At 40.2% G+C, this 21,267-nt stretch overlaps 2 protein-coding genes across 3 annotated transcripts; both read right to left on the bottom strand.

The window, feature by feature from the left end:
• Positions 1–378: 378 nt before the first annotated feature.
• Positions 379–17,788, bottom strand: sec31b (SEC31 homolog B, COPII coat complex component). 2 transcript variants are annotated; one of them, XM_042507645.1, is made up of 25 exons: positions 17,677–17,788; positions 16,756–16,980; positions 15,059–15,254; positions 14,850–14,945; positions 14,216–14,356; positions 13,026–13,168; positions 12,833–12,932; positions 12,588–12,749; positions 11,930–12,082; positions 10,793–11,023; positions 10,622–10,696; positions 10,426–10,518; positions 10,202–10,319; positions 9,894–10,072; positions 9,686–9,812; positions 8,258–8,403; positions 7,673–7,846; positions 7,412–7,564; positions 6,522–6,708; positions 6,045–6,440; positions 5,205–5,263; positions 4,379–4,504; positions 4,173–4,292; positions 3,985–4,056; positions 379–1,770 (listed from the first exon to the last, which is right to left on the bottom strand). In XM_042507645.1, exons 2-25 carry the CDS (start codon positions 16,956–16,958, stop codon positions 1,591–1,593), a joined length of 3,630 nt encoding a protein of 1,209 aa, XP_042363579.1. In that variant the 5' UTR covers positions 16,959–16,980; positions 17,677–17,788; the 3' UTR covers positions 379–1,590. The 2 variants fall into 2 exon arrangements, with proteins under 2 accessions (XP_042363579.1, XP_042363580.1); XM_042507646.1 differs by lacking the exons at positions 379–1,770; positions 3,985–4,056; positions 4,173–4,292; positions 4,379–4,504; positions 5,205–5,263 and adding an exon at positions 5,829–5,941.
• A 244-nt stretch (positions 17,789–18,032) lies between these two features.
• ndufb8 (NADH:ubiquinone oxidoreductase subunit B8) lies at positions 18,033–20,742 on the bottom strand. Its single transcript, XM_042508040.1, has 5 exons — positions 20,631–20,742; positions 20,265–20,391; positions 19,997–20,096; positions 19,217–19,372; positions 18,033–18,193 (listed from the first exon to the last, which is right to left on the bottom strand). The coding sequence occupies exons 1-5, from the start codon at positions 20,719–20,721 to the stop codon at positions 18,101–18,103; spliced, it is 567 nt and encodes a 188-aa protein (XP_042363974.1). The 5' UTR covers positions 20,722–20,742; the 3' UTR covers positions 18,033–18,100.
• Between the last annotated feature and the right edge of the window lie 525 nt (positions 20,743–21,267).

Raw genomic sequence — 21,267 nt, 5'->3', positions numbered from 1 at the left:
AAATCACAAATGTGTCGTCATGACACGCCACCTCGAGCTCTGAGTATAAATTCAACATTTGGTGCTTTCAAGTGCTTTTGGTAAAAATTGGAAAACAGAGCTGCAGATAAAGTAGTCAACTGTGGGTGGAGATGCACTGTGATGAGGTGGAGCCTCTTGTGTTGTAGTTATGCAGCAAAAAAAAAAAAAAAAAAAAAGTGAATGAATGACCGGTTAAACAGAGCACCATCTACTGTTAAAAATGGAAACTGGCATGTTCCTGAGCCTTTTGAAACCTGAATAAATCGGCTTGATTTCTTTCAAAAACATTGGAAGATGGCAAGAGTATGGTAGAAAAATGACAAGAAAATGACCTTTAAGAAATGAATCAAGTCCCCAAACCTTTGAAGTGAAGTTTTATTTGAAAAAGATACCGAAATGAGTAAAGTAAGCAACATGGATTGTATAAATATCTGTGCAACCAAAATGAGCACAGAGGCACTTTACTGCCTTCTGCTGCCATGATACACCAAACTATCCAGCTTTATGTCCAGCTTCAAACCTCTGAAAAATATCATGTTTTCATTATTCAGGTCAGTTAAGTTCATCGTATGATCTAATCTAAAACAAATATGATTTAAAAAAAAAAAAAAAAAAGTAGTCCAGAGTTATAGATCGATGTGTGAAAGCATCTTTAACAGAGCATGGATGTCAATTCATTTGCAGTTCATCATAAATTAATGTAATTTTTGTTTATGAGCTGCCGTGCGAACTCAGCAGAGAAACATGCACACTGAAGCAGTTCTGAGGGGAAAAAGAAAAATGTCAGTCGCACACAAGCTATCAGGAAGTAACAGTGCTAAAAGAGCTCATTTAACACAAAATTAAGAACAAATTAAATAGACAGCATCTTGACAATCACTGTATGGCATTCTTCTGCAGTGCTTTGGCCCAAAAGCCCCTCATGGCACAATCAACTGGACACAATCTGTTACAGCAGGTGGGGAGAACAATCAGTATTTATGTTACAGTGTTTTCTCGATGCGTGAAATGACACACAGTAGAAAGAACATGGCGCGTTTTCTCCCTCGTACAAACTACACCAACAGGATAGACAGCAAGTGCAACCAAAGTTTTTATTCTCGCCATTTTAAGAAGCTGCTCGTCCCAGATGTTTTTTTTTTAATTTTATTTCTGCAGTTGAAGCACTGCATGTATTCAATCAGAAGTTATCAGAGGAAATACACACGCGGGTGTCGAGTGTAATGCGGACTATGAAAAATGTAACTACTTTTACAAACACCGCCTTGATTCAAACTTCGTATTTTACATCAACTGTTGAATTTACACAGAATCACAACTTTCAGAATACATTCATTTTTATCATAAAATTACCACGGCAACATCGACTACAAAAATCCACCTCAACTGCCCCCAAAATCAGCCTCCGGGAAGGAATATGTATGGAGTGATGAAGACCACAATCTGCAATATCATCAGTTATTATTCTCGTTATCAAAGCGCATCATCAGGTCAAAAAGAAATAAATACATATATAACAATATGACAACACTGAAGTCTGGTTGGTAGTGTCCCCCAGGGGAGGGGGGGTTAGACGCCCAGCTTGTTGGCGATGGTCATGACCACCTTGAGGATGGGCATGAAGGCGGAGATCTCGCTGAAGTTGCTGCTGCTGACCACCTGGGTGTGGACCTCCAGGCCCCGCTGGTAGTTCTGGCTCGCCACACAGCGGCTGATCTCATGAAGCCCGTTCAGGATGTTGTGAGAGAGCTGAGAGATTGGCAGGGAAACAGTGATGCGTGATATTATGTGGCACCTGATGTTAGGCCCGTAACGTGTTCAAAAACTGAACCAAAATCACCGCTTTGTCGCTGTATGCTTCTGTGAACCACTCAAAGTGGAGTTACAGTTTCAAACTTCCCCTGGCAGCAAAGATCTATCATCAGCACATTTTTAAGGTGGACACCAAAGATTAGTGTCACCAATTTAGTATCCAACCAAATGTCTCCCCTTCTGTTCCTGAGATATGACATCGGATAATGGCAAGAAAAGTGTTTTTTTGCAGAACGTTATGATGAGCTGACCTTTAAGGCATAAAATTTCAAACTTCAGCATTTTATCATTTTGGAAATGTAGGTGAAATTCTTTCAAAATAAACCTATGAGTTCTTGAGTTATGGCCAAAATCATTTCATGAGGTCACAGTGACTAAATTCGAATCACTCTATTCTTGAGTACAAGAAGTTTACGTTTGTGCCAAACTGAAGGAAATTCCCTAAAGCCCATCTTGAGATATAGCGTTCACAAGAATAAGATAAAGCAAAGTCACAGTGACCTTGACCTTAGACCACCAAAATCCAATCAGTTCATCCTTGACTCCGAGTAAACGTTTGTACCTAATTTGAGGAAATTCCCTGGAGGTGTCCTTGAGATATTACGTTCACTAGAATGAGACAAATGCAAGGTCACAATGACCTTGACCTTTGACCACCAAAATCTTATCAATTTATTCTCGAGTCTGACTGGATGTGAGTGCCAAATTTGAAAAAAAAAAAAAATCCCTCTAGGTGTTCTTGAGATATAGTCTTCACATGAATGAGATAGACGAGGTCAAAGTGACTTATAACTTTCACTACCAAAAGAGTCAAAAATGGACATTAGTGCCAAATTTGAAAGACGTTCTTGAGATATCGCTATATACAAGCAACACAAGGGAAATAGAAAAGAGACGAGGCACACAGTCCATGCCTGTGATATCTACAACACATTCCTCCTAAGTCAAGGATTATGTAAAACGGTAACAAGTTTCCTTCAGGGCAGTTTGTAACAGACCTTTAAAGGTATTCGAAGAAGAGAGTACTTCTAACGTAATGGAATATGCAGCTCATTCTCTGCCCAGGGTGCATAAAAAGAGAGAGCGGTGTGACCAGTGCGCCCTGAAGACCTTTAAAAGACTAATTCGTAGACCTGAGTGCTGTAGCTGCTGTATGAAAGGATAAAAGGCTGGAGATGTATGTAGGGAGTTTACCAAACAATAAACACCAACATGTGTATTTTTCTCATCTGGTACAGAGAAAATGACCCTAAAGATTGATCAAAAATGCAATGTTGAATGTGTGAGTCTGCTTTGGTAACAAAATATAATGCAGCTTGATATGCAGAATCCAATATTTTTTAGATGGATGAGGTCTGCATGCATGTAAACCACATTTCCATAATCTAGTACAGATAGAAATTAGCTTTTCAAAGTTTTCTTCCTGGTCTCAAATGGATTTTAAAAAAGATTATTATTATTATTAATGGAGAAAAACTCACTTTCAGTGTAAGATTTTTCGATTATCAACATGCACACGTCAACTTTTCATGAATATATGGTCAGATAGTTGTAGGAAATGACTCTTTCTATACATGTACCCCCTGATGTCAAGGCAGTGGTATTAGCTGCTTTAGAGCGAGCATTCGTGAAGTTATTTGGTCTTTTCTGAATTAACGATCGGTTTTAATCTAACTAAGGAAAGTTGCAAAGACTGAAAAGCCTCCTGCAAGAGCTTACGGGCTTGATTCAAAGCTGGATTTATTCATATAAGTCATTTAGAAAAATAGAAAATAAGATAGGCTCTAAAACAGATCCCTGCAGGACACCTTTATAGTATTTACTACAAGTATAGTTAACTTGGATGGGCCACCCAACTACATTAACAGCCACATAAGTACATTTGGCAGCCCCTTTTAGCATTTTTTATTTCTACTTTTAACCTGTGTCTGTGGATAGTCCCTCCTTTCCGTGCACACTTTACCGATTTTGAGTATTTTGACTGCAGTGTGGGTAAAAGGAACAGTGTTGGCTCAATCTTTTACGCTTTTGTTTTTATTAGAGGATACTGCATGAATAAAATTGTATGTGTCATTTAGCTAATTAGAAGAGGTAAATCCATCCTATTGTGGTTTTCGTTGGAAACGTTACATGCGTGTAATAATTTCTTACCGACTGCTCTCTCAGCTTGTCATACAGGTATCCCAAACGTTTGGCTGCGTCATCAAGTTTCCTTTTTGTTTGCTGAAAAGGAAACATTTGTCATTTTGCATCCAATAAAAGCCAAACATTGTCCTTTAGTCAATGCAAGCATTTCAAATAGAGCACACACACACACACACACACACAGTGAGACTTACAGGGTCTCCTGCAGCGAGCTGGCAGCGCTGCACCAGACTGTCAAAGGTGGATTTAAGGACCATGTGTTCAGCTGGGATTTCTTTCTGCTCCACCCTCTCTGCTGGCAGCTGCTGCAGGAGCTGAGCAAAACAAGGACACAAACACAAGGTGTTGACGCGTTTGTGGGTTTAGAGTTCAGATAACAGCTCCTTTGTCGCATACCAACCTGCACGCTGGGCTCCTGGGGGGCTCCAGGTGGGACTTGGGCGTGATCGTGAGGCTGAGGGGCCTCCACAGGGAATCCCATCACAGGGGCAGTGATGGGAGCTGGTGGAGTGTAGTTATCAGGCACCTGCGAACACACAACAGTGAGACACGTCCAATCAGTAAGAGGAATGTTAAAAAAACACCAAAACTGAACTACACTTGAAGTAATTTATTGACTTTTTGGTCACTTTGAGGCAAATCAACTGTACGGACTTTGTCTGCTTTTATTTGTTGGACAGGTAGCAGGTTTCACAGAGCTTGTTTGCTGAAAACATCCGCCCCCTGCTGCTGGAAATTAGGTTAATGAGCACAGAGCGTTCACTCTCTGAGGGTTTGGCACTCTGCACCACCTCATTCACATCACATCCAGTCACTGAACTCAATATTACTAATCAAATATTTATCAGTGCGGCTTTATGAATGAACAATACATAAATACATTATTGAAAAGAAGTCCTGATGGGCTGAATTATCTAACTTTGCCCATTACTGCCACTACTAATACTACACAGTACTGTGCTATGTATACTGGAGCAGTAATTTCCAACCAGTGATACATGCACCCCAAGGAGTACTTGTACTGTCAAAAGGGGTTAAGTGGAAAGATAAACATTTCTATTCATTCAGTTTCTATGAATTTAGTTCTTAATTCTTTTAACAGGGGGATAGGAACCTTGTAAATGCAAGCATATTATTCAAATTTATTTTAATTTAAAGGAAATATTGCTGGGATGGGACAGAATTGAGCTAAAAGACTATTTTGAATGTGATAAATGAACCTGTACCTTCTTCTTCCGGGGTCCACCTCGTACTGCTGGTGGGTCGTTCCAGCCTTCTTGGGGTCCTAAATCGCAAGATGGGTGAACATTTAAATGACTAATTGGATTTTTTTTCCTCTGGTTACATTCAAGGAGTCAACAATTGTCTACACAAGACAATTTGTTTGAACCAAGGTTAGTATACAAGGCAAGAACATATCATTAAGCCAAGATTTCAGCAACAAAACTGCACATATGGGCAAATATTGAGGCGGCAACCTCATATTCACTCAGCAGAAACACTATCCTGATGCTGAATAACGAACAGCATCTCATAAAGGTCTTTTTGAGCTTAAACTATATGTATTAATTGAGAATGTCTTTACTGTTAACATGTAACTGTTTATGTTTTTCCTAAAAAAAAAAGTCAGCGCTGTATGATCCAAAATAAAACCCACAGCATCTTGATTCAAGCGTGGAAACTGTGGTTTTGTTTACTGTTTTTTCAGCTGAAATCCATACAGCTATATTTAGTCACTTCCTTTCCCTAAAGCATATAGCGGCACAAGCAAACACCACCCAAAATACACTGAGTGACCAGAAAAACAAAGGAAACCTTGTACAGTGAGTGCAAACTAATCTCTGTGGGATTTTTTTTGTGTTTTTTTTTTTCTGGTCTCTCAGGTGTATGTTTCAAAACACTCGTATTCCATATCCAACCCTGTCACCTTGATCACACTGGGAATTCAGCCAGGGAAAGTATCCTGAAAGTCAGATGAGGTGGACAGCTGAACAGGATTCAGTAACAAACAACAACAGATTGCCGTTAACATCTGATCTGTCTCTAGAAATCAAAGTGATGTTTACCTGTGGGCGGAGGAGCAACAGCAGGGGCAGAGAAGGGCTTTACAGCAGGAGCTCCGGGGCCTCCTTGTGGGTACCCTGATCCGAGAGGCGCGTAGGGACCAGATGCCATAGGGGGTGCAGGCCCCTGGCTGTGGGGGCCCCCTGGGTACAGGGGAACCGGGGCTCCGGGTTGGGAGCTGGGCACCATGGGGCCTGACGGTAAAGAGGTAGTCGGCATGAAGCTCGTCGGTGGAACCCCGGGGCTGGGCATCGGGGGCATGCCTCCAGGGTTCGATGACGGAGGCGGTAGTGGCGGTCCTGATAAGTTAGCAGCTGGCATAGAAGGACCTGGAGGGAAGCCTGAGGGTCCGCCGATGGGCATAGGCTGAGGCTGGAATGGCTGATGAGGAAGGAAACCTGGGAAAGGAAAAGTTAATTTAGGGTGCATCAAATAAAATCAGTCTGAAACACCTGAAAGTAGAAAAAAAAAAGGCAAACCTGGAGCCGGAGCAGGATGTTGGGGGTAGGAAGGCCTCAAAGCAGGGCGGGTTGCACTGGGCGGCAGTACATGAGAAGGCGGCGGCAGACCAGGCCCGGTGTTGGCTGGAGCTTGTGGGTTAAAAAATGATGGCATAGGAGGCTGCTGTTGGGCAGCCTGGGGAGGAGCAGAGGGCTGGTACTGACTCTACAGTCGAGAAAAAATAATGTTTTAAAGAAAAGGTCCACATTATACAGGAAAGACCTGTGGTGAAAGAGCCATTCAGATTTTTTACTTAAGTAAAAGGACTAATTCACACTGTGAAAATACTCCTCTACAAGTAAAAATGCATGCATTTGCCTGCATTCAAAACCATTTAACCCCTTTAAAACCTGAGCAATTTGGCTCTATTTCTGTCAAAAACATGAGAAGTCAACAAGCAACAGAAAAAGAAAAATTTGCAAGAAATCAATGAAAAGGACTAAAAAATTACCTGAAAAAGAAAAGTAAAACAAAATACATACAAGAAAATGACCATGAAAAAGTGTTTAAAAATAATACTATTAACAACAATAATTCTGTAACATAATTTTAAATATGTAATTATGATAATTAGAAATATTGTTTTTCCCTGGTTATTTTCTTTTTCCCTAGTTTTTTTTTTTTTTTTTTTTTGAAAATTGTATTCTAAAAAAGTAAATTAAACTGTCAGACATATGTAGTGAAGTAAAAAAATAACCCTGAGATGTAGTGGAATACAAGTATTAAGTTGCATAAAATGAAAACACTTGCAAGCACCTTGAATTTGTGCTTAAATACAGTATTTAAGTAAATGCACTTAGTTACAGTCTACCAACAGGAAAGATATTTCACAAAATACGCGACTGATTTAATGCTAATAGATCCATACCATAATTTGTGCTTTTGGTGCAGGAGCCTGAGCAGCAGGCGTGGGCTTGGCTGTGGACACGTTGACTCTGTTGAAGGAGTTTTGAGGCTGCTGTGCGGCGGCAGCCTCTTCCTGAGCGTGAAACAGCCTGTCTCTCAGCATCTTGATCCCAGCCTGGGGAGACAAAATTGTTCAAATACAGAAAGGTATTTCTCAGAATCAAGCATGGAGCAAAACCATGAATTCTGGGTTCTGAAATTCGGTTACTACTATGTCTTTTACTTGATCTGAGTTCTCAGGCAGGTAGGTCATTGCAGTGGCCAGACTGCCCTCTGCAGCCAGTATCCCAGCGTAGCAGGTTAGCTTCTCGGCCAGGATCGGGCTCTGGACTGCCACCTCGCTGTTGCGGAGGCGTTCGATTGACTTGCGTAGCATCATTACTTTTTCAACCAGATCCTGGAAAAATACACAGAGGCACAAAGAAAAGACACACGTCAGTATGGCTGCTACATTTTTAAGTGCTCTTACCTTTAGGCTGCAAAGGCAGCTCGTAAAAATCCTCTTAGAAGTTCTTCTCAAACTGAAACAACAGGTTGCATGTCAGCACTAGCAGCCATTCCTAATTCATCCCCGTCGTCATTATATGAGTGGGATCCTTCTGATAGACACGTGAGACACGCTGCAAAGTACAAATCAGTAATAACCACGAAAACAACATTTCCTCGGGTACTATTTTACCTGTTGATCATTTGCAGATGTGGTGGCACATAAAAACAACTCATTTTTCACTAGTGCTTTTACGTTTAGTGCAGTAGGGTAGTTAAAACAGCATTTTGCAAAATACTGCAAAGTTTACACAGATTATACCTCTAGACCCAGAGGGGAGGAGCAGTCTCTGTGCAGCGCCCAGCACTCCACCAGCTTCTCAATGTTCCCAGAGCAGATGTAACACAGACAGGCCTGCAGGCAGCGCTTCTCTGTCTTCTCATGCTCCAACCGGCCTCCCAGGGTATCTATAGAGAAGCATTACAGAATTACACAGTGGTCAAGTGTCAATCTCAAATATGTCAGTCCTGGCTGATTTGGCAACTGTTTGTTTTTCCATCATTCTGTGAGCAACCAGAAACTGATTTTATGCTGCGCATGGCATGAGCCCGTGAACAGAAGAGCACAGGGAAAGGAGTTAGCTAAGTGGCTCCGTTGGAGGTGTGCAGCCTGTCACCTGCAGGTCTTCATCTAAGGCCAGAGATCAACTTTACGCTAAGTTTATTATTGACAAATGTAAAAATCTGTCTTCATTTTCACCATAAAAGACATGCCCTGAGAGCACAAGAAAGAAAACAGCAATACATTCCATGTAAAAAGTATAAAAAGGTCTTAGTTATACACATTCAAGTGAATGTAATTTACAGCAAATAAATATTAATGTAGAATTATCATCAGAAAATTTTACTGTTTGTAATAACAGTAACTTAAGGGCCTGCACACCTGCTGCGTTTTTTGCAAACTCAAAAGCTAGAAAGACACCGTCATAGCAAGCAAGCATTCCCCGGGGGCCTCATTTTTAGGGCCCCGATGGCTGCGCCCTGAGATAAACGAAGTTCAACTACTGGATTGCAGCAACGCATATCATGTGACAAAAGATGACCAATCACAGTTGGTAGATATCTTCCATAAATATCAGTGTATGCTAAATATGGAGAGGAAGTTGATGATTTTAGTGCAGAGCTGCCCAGAGCTTTACACCTGTCCCATGGACAACTTTTTAGGATTAATCTACACTTTCTTTCTGGTAAACTGGCTCTGATACGGAGCTGGTTTTTGTCGCTTGTAACCTCAGACGCAGCTTGCCTCCGCACCCTTAAAAGCTGGCACAAATTAGGCACAGGAGTACCACCCTGTGCCTATCCTTGCTTTCTTTCCAAACGGTTCAAGACACAGCATGCGTCCTGTCCCCAATATGGCCTTTTCTCCACAATGTTGCCACAGACACCCAGTTAATACTGCAAATATATAAATACTGCAATACTTTCACCAGTGGACCCTTGGTTCAACCAAAACTGCGTTACCCATTTGGTGATGGATACGGATATGACAGACATTTGTTTAGATGAAAATCTCAAAGATTATTGCTATAAAGACACAAGGGACGCTGAATGAGAGCAGGGAGGATGAAAACAATCAAAAAATGTTATTCAGCAAGTAAAACAAGTACTCCTAAAACAGTATAAATTGCCTGGAAGCAAGACAAGCTTCAGCACGATCAATGTGCTACTCTACTTGTGAGCAACTTACCACACAGACGGGCAAAATCTTCAGGGTGAGCGTAGGTCAGCAGAGCGGCCAGAGCCTCCTTCCAATTGTCCAACTCGCAGCTTTGCACAATGTCCCTCCAGTTCTGGGTCACCACTGATGAAATGAGCTGCAGTTGGGAACAAATTAAATCAAATGTTCCTCCTGTGATTCACTGCAGCGACTGAGACAGAACCAAACGTCCACTCACCATTGAAATGCTGTTCTTTTGATTGCTTAAGTATTTCTGCTGAGTTTTCTTGAGCAGCTCCTCTCCTCCACTGATGGACAGCAGGATGGCTTCAGCGTAACGACCGTCATTCAGACACAGATCCACGGCTCCCTCAAAGTTACCAACCAGCAGCGCCTGGCTTATCAAACCATCAGTATCTTTAAAGAACAACAAGGTAATTAATCAACAACCCAGCAACACAAACTGCAGGATCTAAGATGAATAAACAATTAATAATGTGTGTTTTAATCACAATATTCGTTTTGTGTATTTATGAGGGATTTTACCACATGTTACAGGTATCTGGAAGTTGGAGTTTTCCTTTGGCGTCTGGCTAAAGAAGTCTGCAGGTGACACAGAACCTGAGGTTCTAGCATCACCTACCACAGTTGCTACATCAGATCTCTGGAAATAAGAAAAAAGAACATTTTCAGTAAACAAGAGCTGCAAGACTTTATGTGCAAATACCAAAATTATTGCGAATTAACATTTTGTGTGCAGACTTGCTGACCTCAGTGGAGAGTCGCTGCATCTTTTCTGCCAGATCTTTGGCATCGACTCCATGTCCATTGGGCTGAAAACTCTTCCCCAGGCATTTTGAAATCTGAATGAAAACAACATTTTACAGCCAACACGTAAAATTTACATTTATATATCTACGACAGATATCAGCAAACAGCCACATTAATAAATCGGAGGCAGAATACCTTTTTGTCCAGCTCATCTTTGCTAAAACCCAAAAGTCTGAGGAATTTAACGCGGGCTTCGTCCTCAAAGTTTACCTGTAAACCGAGCAGATGTTAAAAACAAAATTACACCACAAAGATTGACAGATTTTAATGTTTAAGTCTCAATATAAAGATGACATAAGGACCCACCAGAAGGAACTTCCATATGTCCTGCTCAGCGTCGGACTTGGCGGCCTGAATCTTGGCCTGGCAGTAGTTGTTGAAGGAGCCCGCCTGCAGCGCCGCCTGCAGCTCCCTCGAGCGCTGGAGGAACTCCGTCTCCGTGGTAACCTGGCTCACAAACACTTGCCTGGGGACAGGCTGGGGGCTCTGCACTGGAGGCATCTTGGGATTCTCAAAGGTTATCAGCTTTCCACCAAACTGAGGAAAAACCAACAACAGATTCATCTCAAAGGGGAGAAAGTTCTTACTGGTATTTTGACAACATTTGCATTAATAGAAATGGTTTGGATCTTCTTAAGTGGGGATGTAACAGTTATTACCCATAGTCAGTGTATATTACCTGCAGTGAAAAAAAAATAATACCTGGTTAAGTGTACACTATATAGAATATTTTCAATGCTTTACTATGCCCTCAGACAGCACTTTCCCACGGGGAAGCTGTATTCTACGCTAAGCCACCAGACTCTATTGACAAAAACAGTATTTTTACATCACAGAACACAGGAGTTACTGGTCTACCACTGCCTCCAGTACAGGCCAACAAACAATAAAAAGCCCCAACAGGTAGATCTCAATTCAATTAAGTGTATTAATAGTTCAAGTAAAGGAAAAAACAATGATAGAGAAACTGTTTAACCACAAAAAGATCCCCAAACTAATATTATTCACCTCAGTTCAGTTTCATCAAGACTAAAATGAGAAAAAGCCAAAATATATTGCTCATAAATGCCTGTGAGCTACTTGAATACTGTCAAGTCTGGTACGTGTACGGGTGTTTCTCGGGGATTCAATAGATTGAAAAAAATAGATTGGTTCAGGAGTGGGGTTGTGTCTATGACAGGGTTGTGTGTGTGTGTGTGTGTGTGTGTGTGTGTGTGTGTGTGATGAGCCAAAATATTATAACCCCCCATGGTGGTGATAACAGATCCCCCTTAAAGCGAGCACAGATTCTCCTTCCATGGCCGTACTCCTGCCTGCTTCTCCAAACTGCCAACCGCCATCTACTGTCGATAATACTATGGATAAGTACCTCATACAATCCTGCTTAAAAAATATGAACTATTCCTTTAACATGCTTATGAAATATTTTAATGTTGCACTTACAGCAAAGGAAGCCCCCACTGGCCTGCGCACCCACTTCGGTGGCTTCTTCAGAGGGGGGACTATGGTGTCCTGGATTGAAGGCTGAGGAACCTGCAGGGGAGGCAGCACCTGCCCCGTACCAAAGGGATCCATTGAATCAAATGAGGAGGATATCTGTTCAATAAAATTGAAAAAAGTTTAAAACAAGCACAATGCTTTGGAGTAGAGCTGAAACATTTAGTCAGGCAAAAATGGTCGAATTTGACTGGTTTTAGCTTCTCAATTGGATACATCAACATTTTTTTTGTAGTCTTTAGACTGCTGGTCAGACAAAAAAAATGATTTATATATGTCAACTTGTGTTTTGTGAAACTGTGAAGGACATTTTTAACTATTTTTCAAACATTTTGTAAACATTTTGTAGTAATCTGCATATCAATAAGTGATGTAAACCACCATTAACTGAAGCCCTGCTTCATGCAATTAAACTCTGAAATTTGAGGCAATCATGCAACTATCGCTAAAACTCAATGTTATATTCTGCATGTGTGTTAATTACAAAAAGTTCTTCATTAGTAATATATTTAATCCCTTCACTTTAGCACCATCTTCTGGACAAACAATGCAGCCTGGCACACAGCCTTTAGGATTGAATACATGCAACATTAAGAGCCATCACCTTATCAGCTGTGCTCTGCTGCTGAGCCTTCAGGCTGCCTCCCATCACAGAGTACACAGTGATTCTGCCGTCAAATGAGGCTGTTGAAAGTAGGGCTGGATTCCTGGGGCACCACTGGACGTCAAAGCACCACTGGTTTGTTGTTGGAAGCTCATAAATGACCTAAGATGAAGAAAAAGGCACCTAAGAAGCTGTCACGTCTCTATAATGAGGCAAATAGAGAAGCAGCCATTGATACCACAAACCTCTCCAGTGTTTGGATTCCAGCAGAGGATCCTGTTGTCTTTAGCGCTACTCAGTAGGAGCTCAGCATCAGCCTGGCTCCAAGATATGGACAAAATTCCCCTTTAAGAAAAAAAAACACCAAAAGAAAGTACATTCAGTATATTCAGCAACATGAGTACAAAGTGAAATGAGGACAATCTGTTCAAGCCTCACCTTGTGTGGTTCTCAAGGACTTTAAGGGGCGATGTGGCAAAACGGAGGTCCCACATCTGGATGACTGGCAGTCGGTCATCTTCAGAGGCCAGCACCAACTGTGTGGCCACGTCAGGATGCCAGAGCATTCCCGAACAGTGCATCTGAAATCACATAACAGATGAGACTTAGGATGATAAAAATGGATTTTCTAATAATAAGGGGTGTCACTGGAAAAAATCCTGCTTTACTAAAATAACTGGTGAGGCAACATTATGCCAACCCTGTCAGTTACGCCGACAACAAATGCATCGTTGACAGAAAAAATAGTTTGTCGGCTACTCTATGTGGATACCATACACCACCTCAGGCAACATGAAAAATATAGCAGGACATATTTGCAGGCATTATGAATAAATAGATCTGACTGGGAAAGCGAACCGGATCTGGAAGAACAAGTTAAATTATTTAAATTTGACCATATGGCCATAGTGTGGTAAATTCACCCCACATTATGGCGGTTAAGTCACGCTTGATACCATGTAGTCTGTCTTTGCAAAGAAGAATTTGGAAATGGAAATGTGGGTCTTCATCTTTACACATAAAGAGTTGATAGTCTAACAATGAAAAAAATATTTAAATCAAAAACTCAATCAAATCAGGACCTTCGAATCGAAAGTCAAAATGATGTGGATTTGGAGAATTGTGACACTCTCAGTAATAATGTTACCTGAGTACTGAGTACTGGACTGAGTACTTTTGAGTACTTGTCAAACCACATATTAAAAACAATAATGGTAGCTGGGTCAACTCTTGAGTTTGGAGTTGGGTGTAGTGAAATATTGGTGGCATATTTTCAACGATTTTGAATTCTTGGGATTTTTTAAAAATTGAAAACTACTATACCATTTATTTATCATTATCATTATTTTCATGTGTAATCTAAATTCAAGCCATTAATGGCTTGGTGACAAGAACTCCTAAAAACAAATCTTAGAGTCTGATATTGAGCCATTGTTCTGATGCCATATGACTAATCAGACTCTGCATTGATTGTCATGCTGTGGTCGATGTGTACAAACAGACAAAGCCTGTGAGTAAATGCTATAGAAATATAAAACTGTCTGAAAATGTTGCTACAGTGGGGCTGATGAGACTCGTTGATTGATTCACGAAAGACAAACTTTTTTTTTCGCATTAAAGCCACTGACCCTGTTGCTGTGGTCGCTGATCTTGATGATGGGCTCGTTCTTCCTCAGGTCCCACACGACTGCTTTCCCACTGGGGTTGGCCGAGGCCAGGATGTGCTGGACCTGCCTGTTCCAGGAGACAACGCTGATGTCCTCAGCAGGCTGGAAGAAGAGACAAAGGCTGTTACTGTCAAAACAAACCTGAGAGAGACAGATATTCAAATGACAATACCACAAGCTCTGTGCCATGCAAACAATGCACCTATAAAAAAAAAAGAAAACTTTAAGAGAAAGCTGCTGGTAGTGATGTAGGGTCAATATATTCAGTAAGGTTAAACTATTTTTATGAATTTAATGAATAAATGGAAAAGTTTCATTTTATAAACAAAATGCCAATGTACCAAAGCATCATTAACCCCAACGGGAATTTACACAACATACCACATGAAACAGAAACCATCATCAAAGCTTTCTTTGTCTGTGACTTTTACTCACACACGAAACTACAAAGGTTACGAAACAAGATGAAAGCTGCCGGTTGTGGTTTCAATTTTGTGCTTTGACTGGAACGGTAAATGAGGTCAGGATCAAAACAAGAAGTCAACTTTTTATGTACATGTTCATTTAAACTACGGTCTCTGAATCCTGCACAAACCTGTGTCTTTGCTCCTGGTGTCATCGGACTGCTAAAGTTGTTCAGATCCCAGATATATATCTCTGAATCATTTGCTCCTGATGCGAGGAGATTACTCTGGAAGAGGAAACATTCAGAGATTAATAATGCGTACAACAGTACAGGCAAGAACAGTCCCTCTGTTAAAAGTGTCTCTTAGGACATAGACGATGTTGACTGTAGACATTTACCTGAAAAGGGTTAAAATCGAGTGCTCTGACGGGTCCTGTGTGCTTGTCAGACTGTCCCACTACTGCCTCTGCTCCGGAGTTCATTATGACCTCTGGGTTATATACAGTTAATGTGCCATTTTCACTGCCACCAACCAGTCTCCCTCCAGTACCATCCGCTCCCATTCCAAAATTCACCCACACGATGCTGTGCAACCTGTAAAATATGAACGTAACGTAAGTTATTTGTAACAAACGGCATGCTAATGACCCAAGCTATAAAACACCAGGTAAGCAGTCCTTACTATTATTATTTCGAATTTTGCCCAAATCATTTGAAGTAATAACTAATTATGCTTTTCCAAAACTAAACGAGGCTGACACCTCTTCCTAACTGGATGTGATGAAAACATCAGACTGTTTCAGTTTTACCCAATGAAGATGACCTAACCGGGTCTGCACATCAGCGGGTGACAAACTGCTCCCTCTGGCTCTATTTTTAGCAAAATTTCACACACTTGCTCTAGTTCCAACTTATTTTCAGATCGACAGCAAACAGGATGCCTGCATGAGGCTGTTGCTCATCATATCTGGACATTTTCTCACGCTCCATTTGTCACAATTCACTCACTTGCAGTATGTCAGGAAGAGGTGTTAGAGCATGCATGATCAAAGTCCTGCCCGGGGACCAACTGTGGCCCTTGAACTAATTTTAAGCGGCCCTCGGCTTGACTGTCAAAATGAACTGTATGTGGCCTGCAGCACAATACTGATTAATCAAGCCAGATCACTTTTCATTTTTTCCCTTCACTTCTCAATGACAGGACTATCATATAATTTGCAGACATAAATGAAACAGGAACGCAGACAGAGATGATGTGTTTTCATAAATAGACGGCAAACGAGCAAACAGAATAGTCACATAACAGCAGGTATTTCCTGCGAGGTAGCAGACATGTTCACTGAGAAGAAGCATTAAGTTGAAAGAAAGTTTGAAAAACAGTTTCACTTGTATGATTTTTTAATTAAATAACCCATTTAATGTGAGATGCATCATTATTTAAGGTCAGATTTACACATCAATCAAATATTTGCTTCCTATACAAAAATATTCTCCAATACAAACATAATTTGATCAAAAGTAGATCTAAAGGGGTGACCAGATGGCTGAATTACCTTGCAGATAGCTGACAAACCTTAAAAATGTTTTGTATTATCAGGACAAGAGCTGACTAATACCAGAATACTGAGGCAACATAATATATACAGTACAGTTAATATGGTAAAACTGAGACACCTAAAATAAAAAGTACAGTATTACATCGAAAGGCTACATCCAAATCACTTCACTACAGTGTCTGATATGGACATCATAATGTATGAGGGGCTGTGTGGGACATTATTCAGAGTTACCTCTAACCAGTGTGTGGAAATGCATTTCACTATATCATGTGAGAGCATTTTACTAGTGTGTGTGTGAATGGTTTTCAGTTGTGTATATAAGCATAATAATTTTAGTTGAGTGTGTGAAAGCATTTCACTTGTATGTGTGAGAGCATTTCAGCTGTGTGTATGTCTGGCTTTTAGTTGTGTGAGTGTAATAATTTCAGTTGTGTGTGTATATGGTTTTCAGTTGTGTATGTGAATGTGAGAGGCAATTCTGAATAATGTCCCACATGACCCCTCATAATATTGCATCGTATTTGTGTATAAATTACCTGTTCGTGGTGGGTAATGACCCTTTGAGCTGCATGTCCAGAGATGGGTCAGTAAAATCCACCTCAAATATCTCTAGGGCAGCTGTGGTGTTGAAAGAGGCATCCAGCTGCTGAGCTGATGTCCCTAAGGCCAGGTGGATGGGGTGGTGCGAGGCAGGACTCCACGCCTGATGGGCAGTCCTCTGGATCTCCTTTAGCTTCATAGTCCTCTTTAAGTTTCAAATCCTGGACAGATAAACGGGACTCTGCTACATCAAAAATAATACATGACTTAAAATAACAGTTTTGGATTAACACGGTCTCGTTAATCACCATAGAAATGTGAATTCACAACTCAAATTCTCCTTTCCAGTTTAGCTCCAACAGGGTGACACCCTACTGTCAGACTGCCTCCGACTATTTCCTGATGCTAATAGCTTACGTTTGACCATATAGATTGCTTCCCACTGATACAAAATGTTTATATTACCAAATATAGTAGGTCAGCAGCATAAATGTGCATTCAATGTGTTTACCTGGGATTTTATTTGCATAAAAATGTCTCTAAGCAACGTAGAAATCATTTCAACGTTTGCTAGTCGGTTAGCTAATGTTAGCATTTCGCAATTGCGGCTCCAAACATGTTTTTCACAGCTAGCTTCAGCTTGCTAGATAATCATATTGAACACATAATATGTGATCACGATAATAACGTTATTATCTATCCAAATGGGCAAAAGGCAATAGTTAAATGGTCATGCATACCACTACATAGGTGAGAAGTCATATGAGGTAACTGCAGTGAATAACCGGAGCCGATGATGCTGCTAACTAGCAATCAATCCAGCCACCACCCCTGTTATCATGTTAACAGAAACGCTGTGTAAAAGACAAATTGAGCCCAGAAAAAGGGAGATTAATATTGTTTTAAGAGTAACTCACGTCAACTGTCTGTATCACAGCCTGGCTGTCCGCACCCACAACAAACCAGAGAGCTAGCTTCTTATCAGCCAAGCTAGCAGCTTAGCCGCAGGCAGCTTCCGATCAAAGTACTTTGCCGTGTTGTCACTGAGCTACAGGAGCCGACACGGACACTCTTCATCTGCTGGTGGCCTGAGGTAACCCTAATGTCAAAGTTGACCCCAAAACATGTATTTTATATATTCATTCATAGCGAGATATCCATATATTGTCAAATGTTTTTTTTTGCCACTAAAACGTCCATCTTTCATATGTGGAAAACGTTTTAAAAATTTGACATTCTTATATACAAAACAACAGCAACACAGAGAGGGATATAACTTTAAGAGTCTTTATTTTTTTTTGACAGAAACATATATACACAGGTAGGATCAGGCTTTAGTCTTTAGATTTCATAATGTTTGACTTCCTCGGGTTGTTTTTCAGGATCTCCTCCTCTCTCGAGGTACAGGTCGTTATAGGGATACTGTTTCGGTGCCTAGAAGAGAGACAAGTATTTTGTTGAAAATGTTAATTTTTATTGAATAAAGGATGCAAAAGCATCTCATCTACAGGTAGCAAAGCACTAAAAAGAAGTGACATAAAAAAAACTACTTAACATGTATGATACTAACTTCCATATAACTATATCTCTCTATACACACACATATATATAAATAAAATGATGAATGCAGAACTGAAGATGGAGGTTGCCAGCAACAAGTACATACAGTAAACAGGGTCCGCTATTTAAAATTTTATAAACAAGTCAGAGTTACTAATTTGACATAATTTAACTGTACATTGTGCAAACTTGGCTGTTTCTAACTGTAATCTAACTGTCTCTGACAGTATTCAGACTTTCCTTTATATACCCAAATGAGTATCCAGAATATAGATTAAATTTCACATATGTGTGACTAATTTTCTAATCCTCAAGTCTGACCAGAACTTTGCAATTAGTCATGTCCTATATGCTATTTTAACACCAGCGTTTTTTTCCACACGCAACCATGTTTTGGATAATGGAAGCAACATTTAGCCCAAACTGATAAGAAATATGAAAACATAACATAGCCTGATGTGATTTATTATCCAAACATGCATTTGTAATAATGTAATATGCTCAGTGGAAAATTAACTATAAAGTCAAGTAAACTACATAAACTCAGTCTGACTAGTTTGTAAGGAATCACTCTGAGGCAGTAGCAAAATAATGCAATTCAAAATGTCATTATGAACAGGTGGGGGGAAAGCGCAGGTATGGCAAAACTGAAAAATATTTAAACCATATAATCTCCAGAGTTTTTCCTTTCCTGTATCTGTTATTTGACACTGGATGGGGCTGGTGAAACATCAGGGGCAATGAGATATTAGAAAAACACATAATTCAATAAACCAGAGTGTTGGGATAAAGCCAGGAATCTTCTCCATTTTAAAAGTATTCATTAATTGGTCATTTCCCAACCTCTGAAATTAGTGTGTATTTTTTAAAAAAGTCCTTGGCTTTGTCTGTACTTACAACAGGTTGGTAAGATGGAAATTTCTGCCCAAGGTAGAACATAAACAGCATGAACCCAATGAAACCAAACAGTTGTTTGCATGCGTTGGACCAGGACACGGGGCTGGGAGATGTGTCCACACGGTTTCTGATGAACATGTCAAAGTTCCAATGCATCTAAAAAAAGAAAATTTGATAAACAAGACACAACAATCACCGATTAATTGACCATCTCATACAGTAATAACTGTTTATGCCATCATCCAAACATACTGGTGATTGTGCAGCTCTTTCACAGATTAATTGCTAACAAACATAATGATTAGTTGCAGCCCCACAGCTCATGTGCACCTGATACCACAACAATAATTAATGCCAACGGCAGGAAATATAATCAGTATCTCCCCCAGCATTCGCACAGCTTAAGGCAAGTTAGATTTAAGACTTTTTTAAATGCCACCAGGGATGAAATTTGAGACCACTTTTACAGTAACCAAAATTGAAAACAAACTTTTGCCCAATTTTTCCCAAATGTTTATTGTTACATAACATATTTCAGTCCAGTGAAACAGTTAATACTGCTTTAAAACAGGAAATACCTGGCTTTTGTTGGCAAGTTTTTTTGTGTGTGTGATTTTTATTTACAAATAAAAAAAACAACCACTAAGCCATGTCTGAGCAATCTCAAGACTTTTCAAATATTGATTTAAGACATTTTAATACCAATATAGGCCTTGTTTTTATTTTATTGAATTCAATGCATTTTAAAACTTTCTGTGGACCCTCTAAAGACTTTCTCACCGGCTCGCCCCAGTTCCTCCTCAGGTCAGGGTGGTCCCACTGGTACCAGGGGTCTCTCTCATGCTGAGATCTATCTGGTAGTTTTGGATAATCACCATAGCTAGAAATAAAACACAACAATGACAGTTATTCAACCATCATTTGTAATAACTCTGATACTAGTGATTCACACAGTAGTGATGTATATGGTACACATAGGAATGTAAGAGCTTAACATCAAGCTGCCTAACCTTGGATGGATGACAGGCTCTTTCAAAATAAAACTCACCCCTCGCCTTTGTTGGGATATGGTTCATAGTCCTCAACCCTCAAGTTGTACTTCTTTGCAGCAGCAGCTCTCTCCTCGGGGGTCGTCGGGTACGGACCGGGTAGACTGCCCTTTGACACACCAGAGGCTGAAACACAAACATTTGCATATGTGAAATCAAAGCTATAAAGCTCACAAGCGAATAAAAATGAAGAAACATCAGTGTTTTTCTGTTAGCAGCACAGAGGCAGCCGCTCGGCTAGTTAGCATAAGCTAACGTTAGCAAGTCAAGGTTACGTCGATTCGAGGCTTTTAAATTAAAACTCTCACACGTACCTAAAGAGAGATTTATCAGACAGTTGGATCGAAAGGTTTGACACTACTGACCTGCTCTACATGCCGGCAATAGAGCTGAAATGCCAGAGTCTTTCCCTTTAGAGAGAACCCGGGCCAAACGTCGGAAACCAACACCAGCCATGTTTACTGGCTGCTGCTGCTATCTGACAGACTAACAAGTACGCATGCGCGAAGTTGGATGTATGGATCGGCGTTAGGGCCAATTCCAAACCTTTTTGAAGAAAAAAACAAACACAACATAAAGCAAAAACAATAACACAGAAAACATTAAATTCTATGAAGGAGATTTAAACCAAGACAAACATCTTATTTGTTTAATTAGACATACATTTTCAAATTATTTGAAAATAAAATTATAAATAATAATAATGATTCTTTTGTCTGTCACCTTATTCAAAATATATAATTATGAAAATTATAAATATAGTTTTCTTGACATTTTTATATAGTTATTTGATCATTTTTTAATGATTCTCTGGCTATTCTCTGTCTTTCTTCTTTAGATAAGTTCATTTTCTCACTTGGACCAAGAGCTGTTCCTTGACCAAGCCTTTTCTGGCTAATATTCGGTGGCAAGAGATTAAAGTGGCTGAGATATGATTGGGGCTTGCTCAGCGGTTGGGGATCTGGGACTGCTCTGTGCACATCTTTGCAGAGACATGGTTAA

The sequence above is a fragment of the Plectropomus leopardus genome, chromosome 19, assembly GCF_008729295.1.
Source record: "Plectropomus leopardus isolate mb chromosome 19, YSFRI_Pleo_2.0, whole genome shotgun sequence".
NCBI lineage: Eukaryota > Metazoa > Chordata > Actinopteri > Perciformes > Serranidae > Plectropomus > Plectropomus leopardus.
This window is presented reverse-complemented; position numbering and strand designations above follow the sequence as displayed.

Bases quoted from the DNA above. Each gene is read 5' to 3' on its own strand.
- sec31b (XM_042507645.1), bottom strand. From the start codon at position 16,958: ATGAAGCTAAAGGAGATCCAGAGGACTGCCCATCAGGCGTGGAGTCCT. The intron at 8,404-9,685 runs GTAAGTTGCTCA...GCTTCTCTATAG, and splicing joins AGATTTTGCCCGTCTGTGTG to ATACCCTGGGAGGCCGGTTG. The intron at 4,057-4,172 runs GTAAGTCTCACT...TTTCCTTTTCAG, and splicing joins AGCTCGCTGCAGGAGACCCT to CAAACAAAAAGGAAACTTGA.
- ndufb8 (XM_042508040.1), bottom strand. From the start codon at position 20,721: ATGGCTGGTGTTGGTTTCCGACGTTTGGCCCGGGTTCTCTCTAAAGGG. The intron at 20,097-20,264 runs GTGAGTTTTATT...TTTTATTTCTAG, and splicing joins TATCCCAACAAAGGCGAGGG to CTATGGTGATTATCCAAAAC. The intron at 19,373-19,996 runs GTGAGAAAGTCT...TTCTTTTTTTAG, and splicing joins GGAGGAACTGGGGCGAGCCG to ATGCATTGGAACTTTGACAT.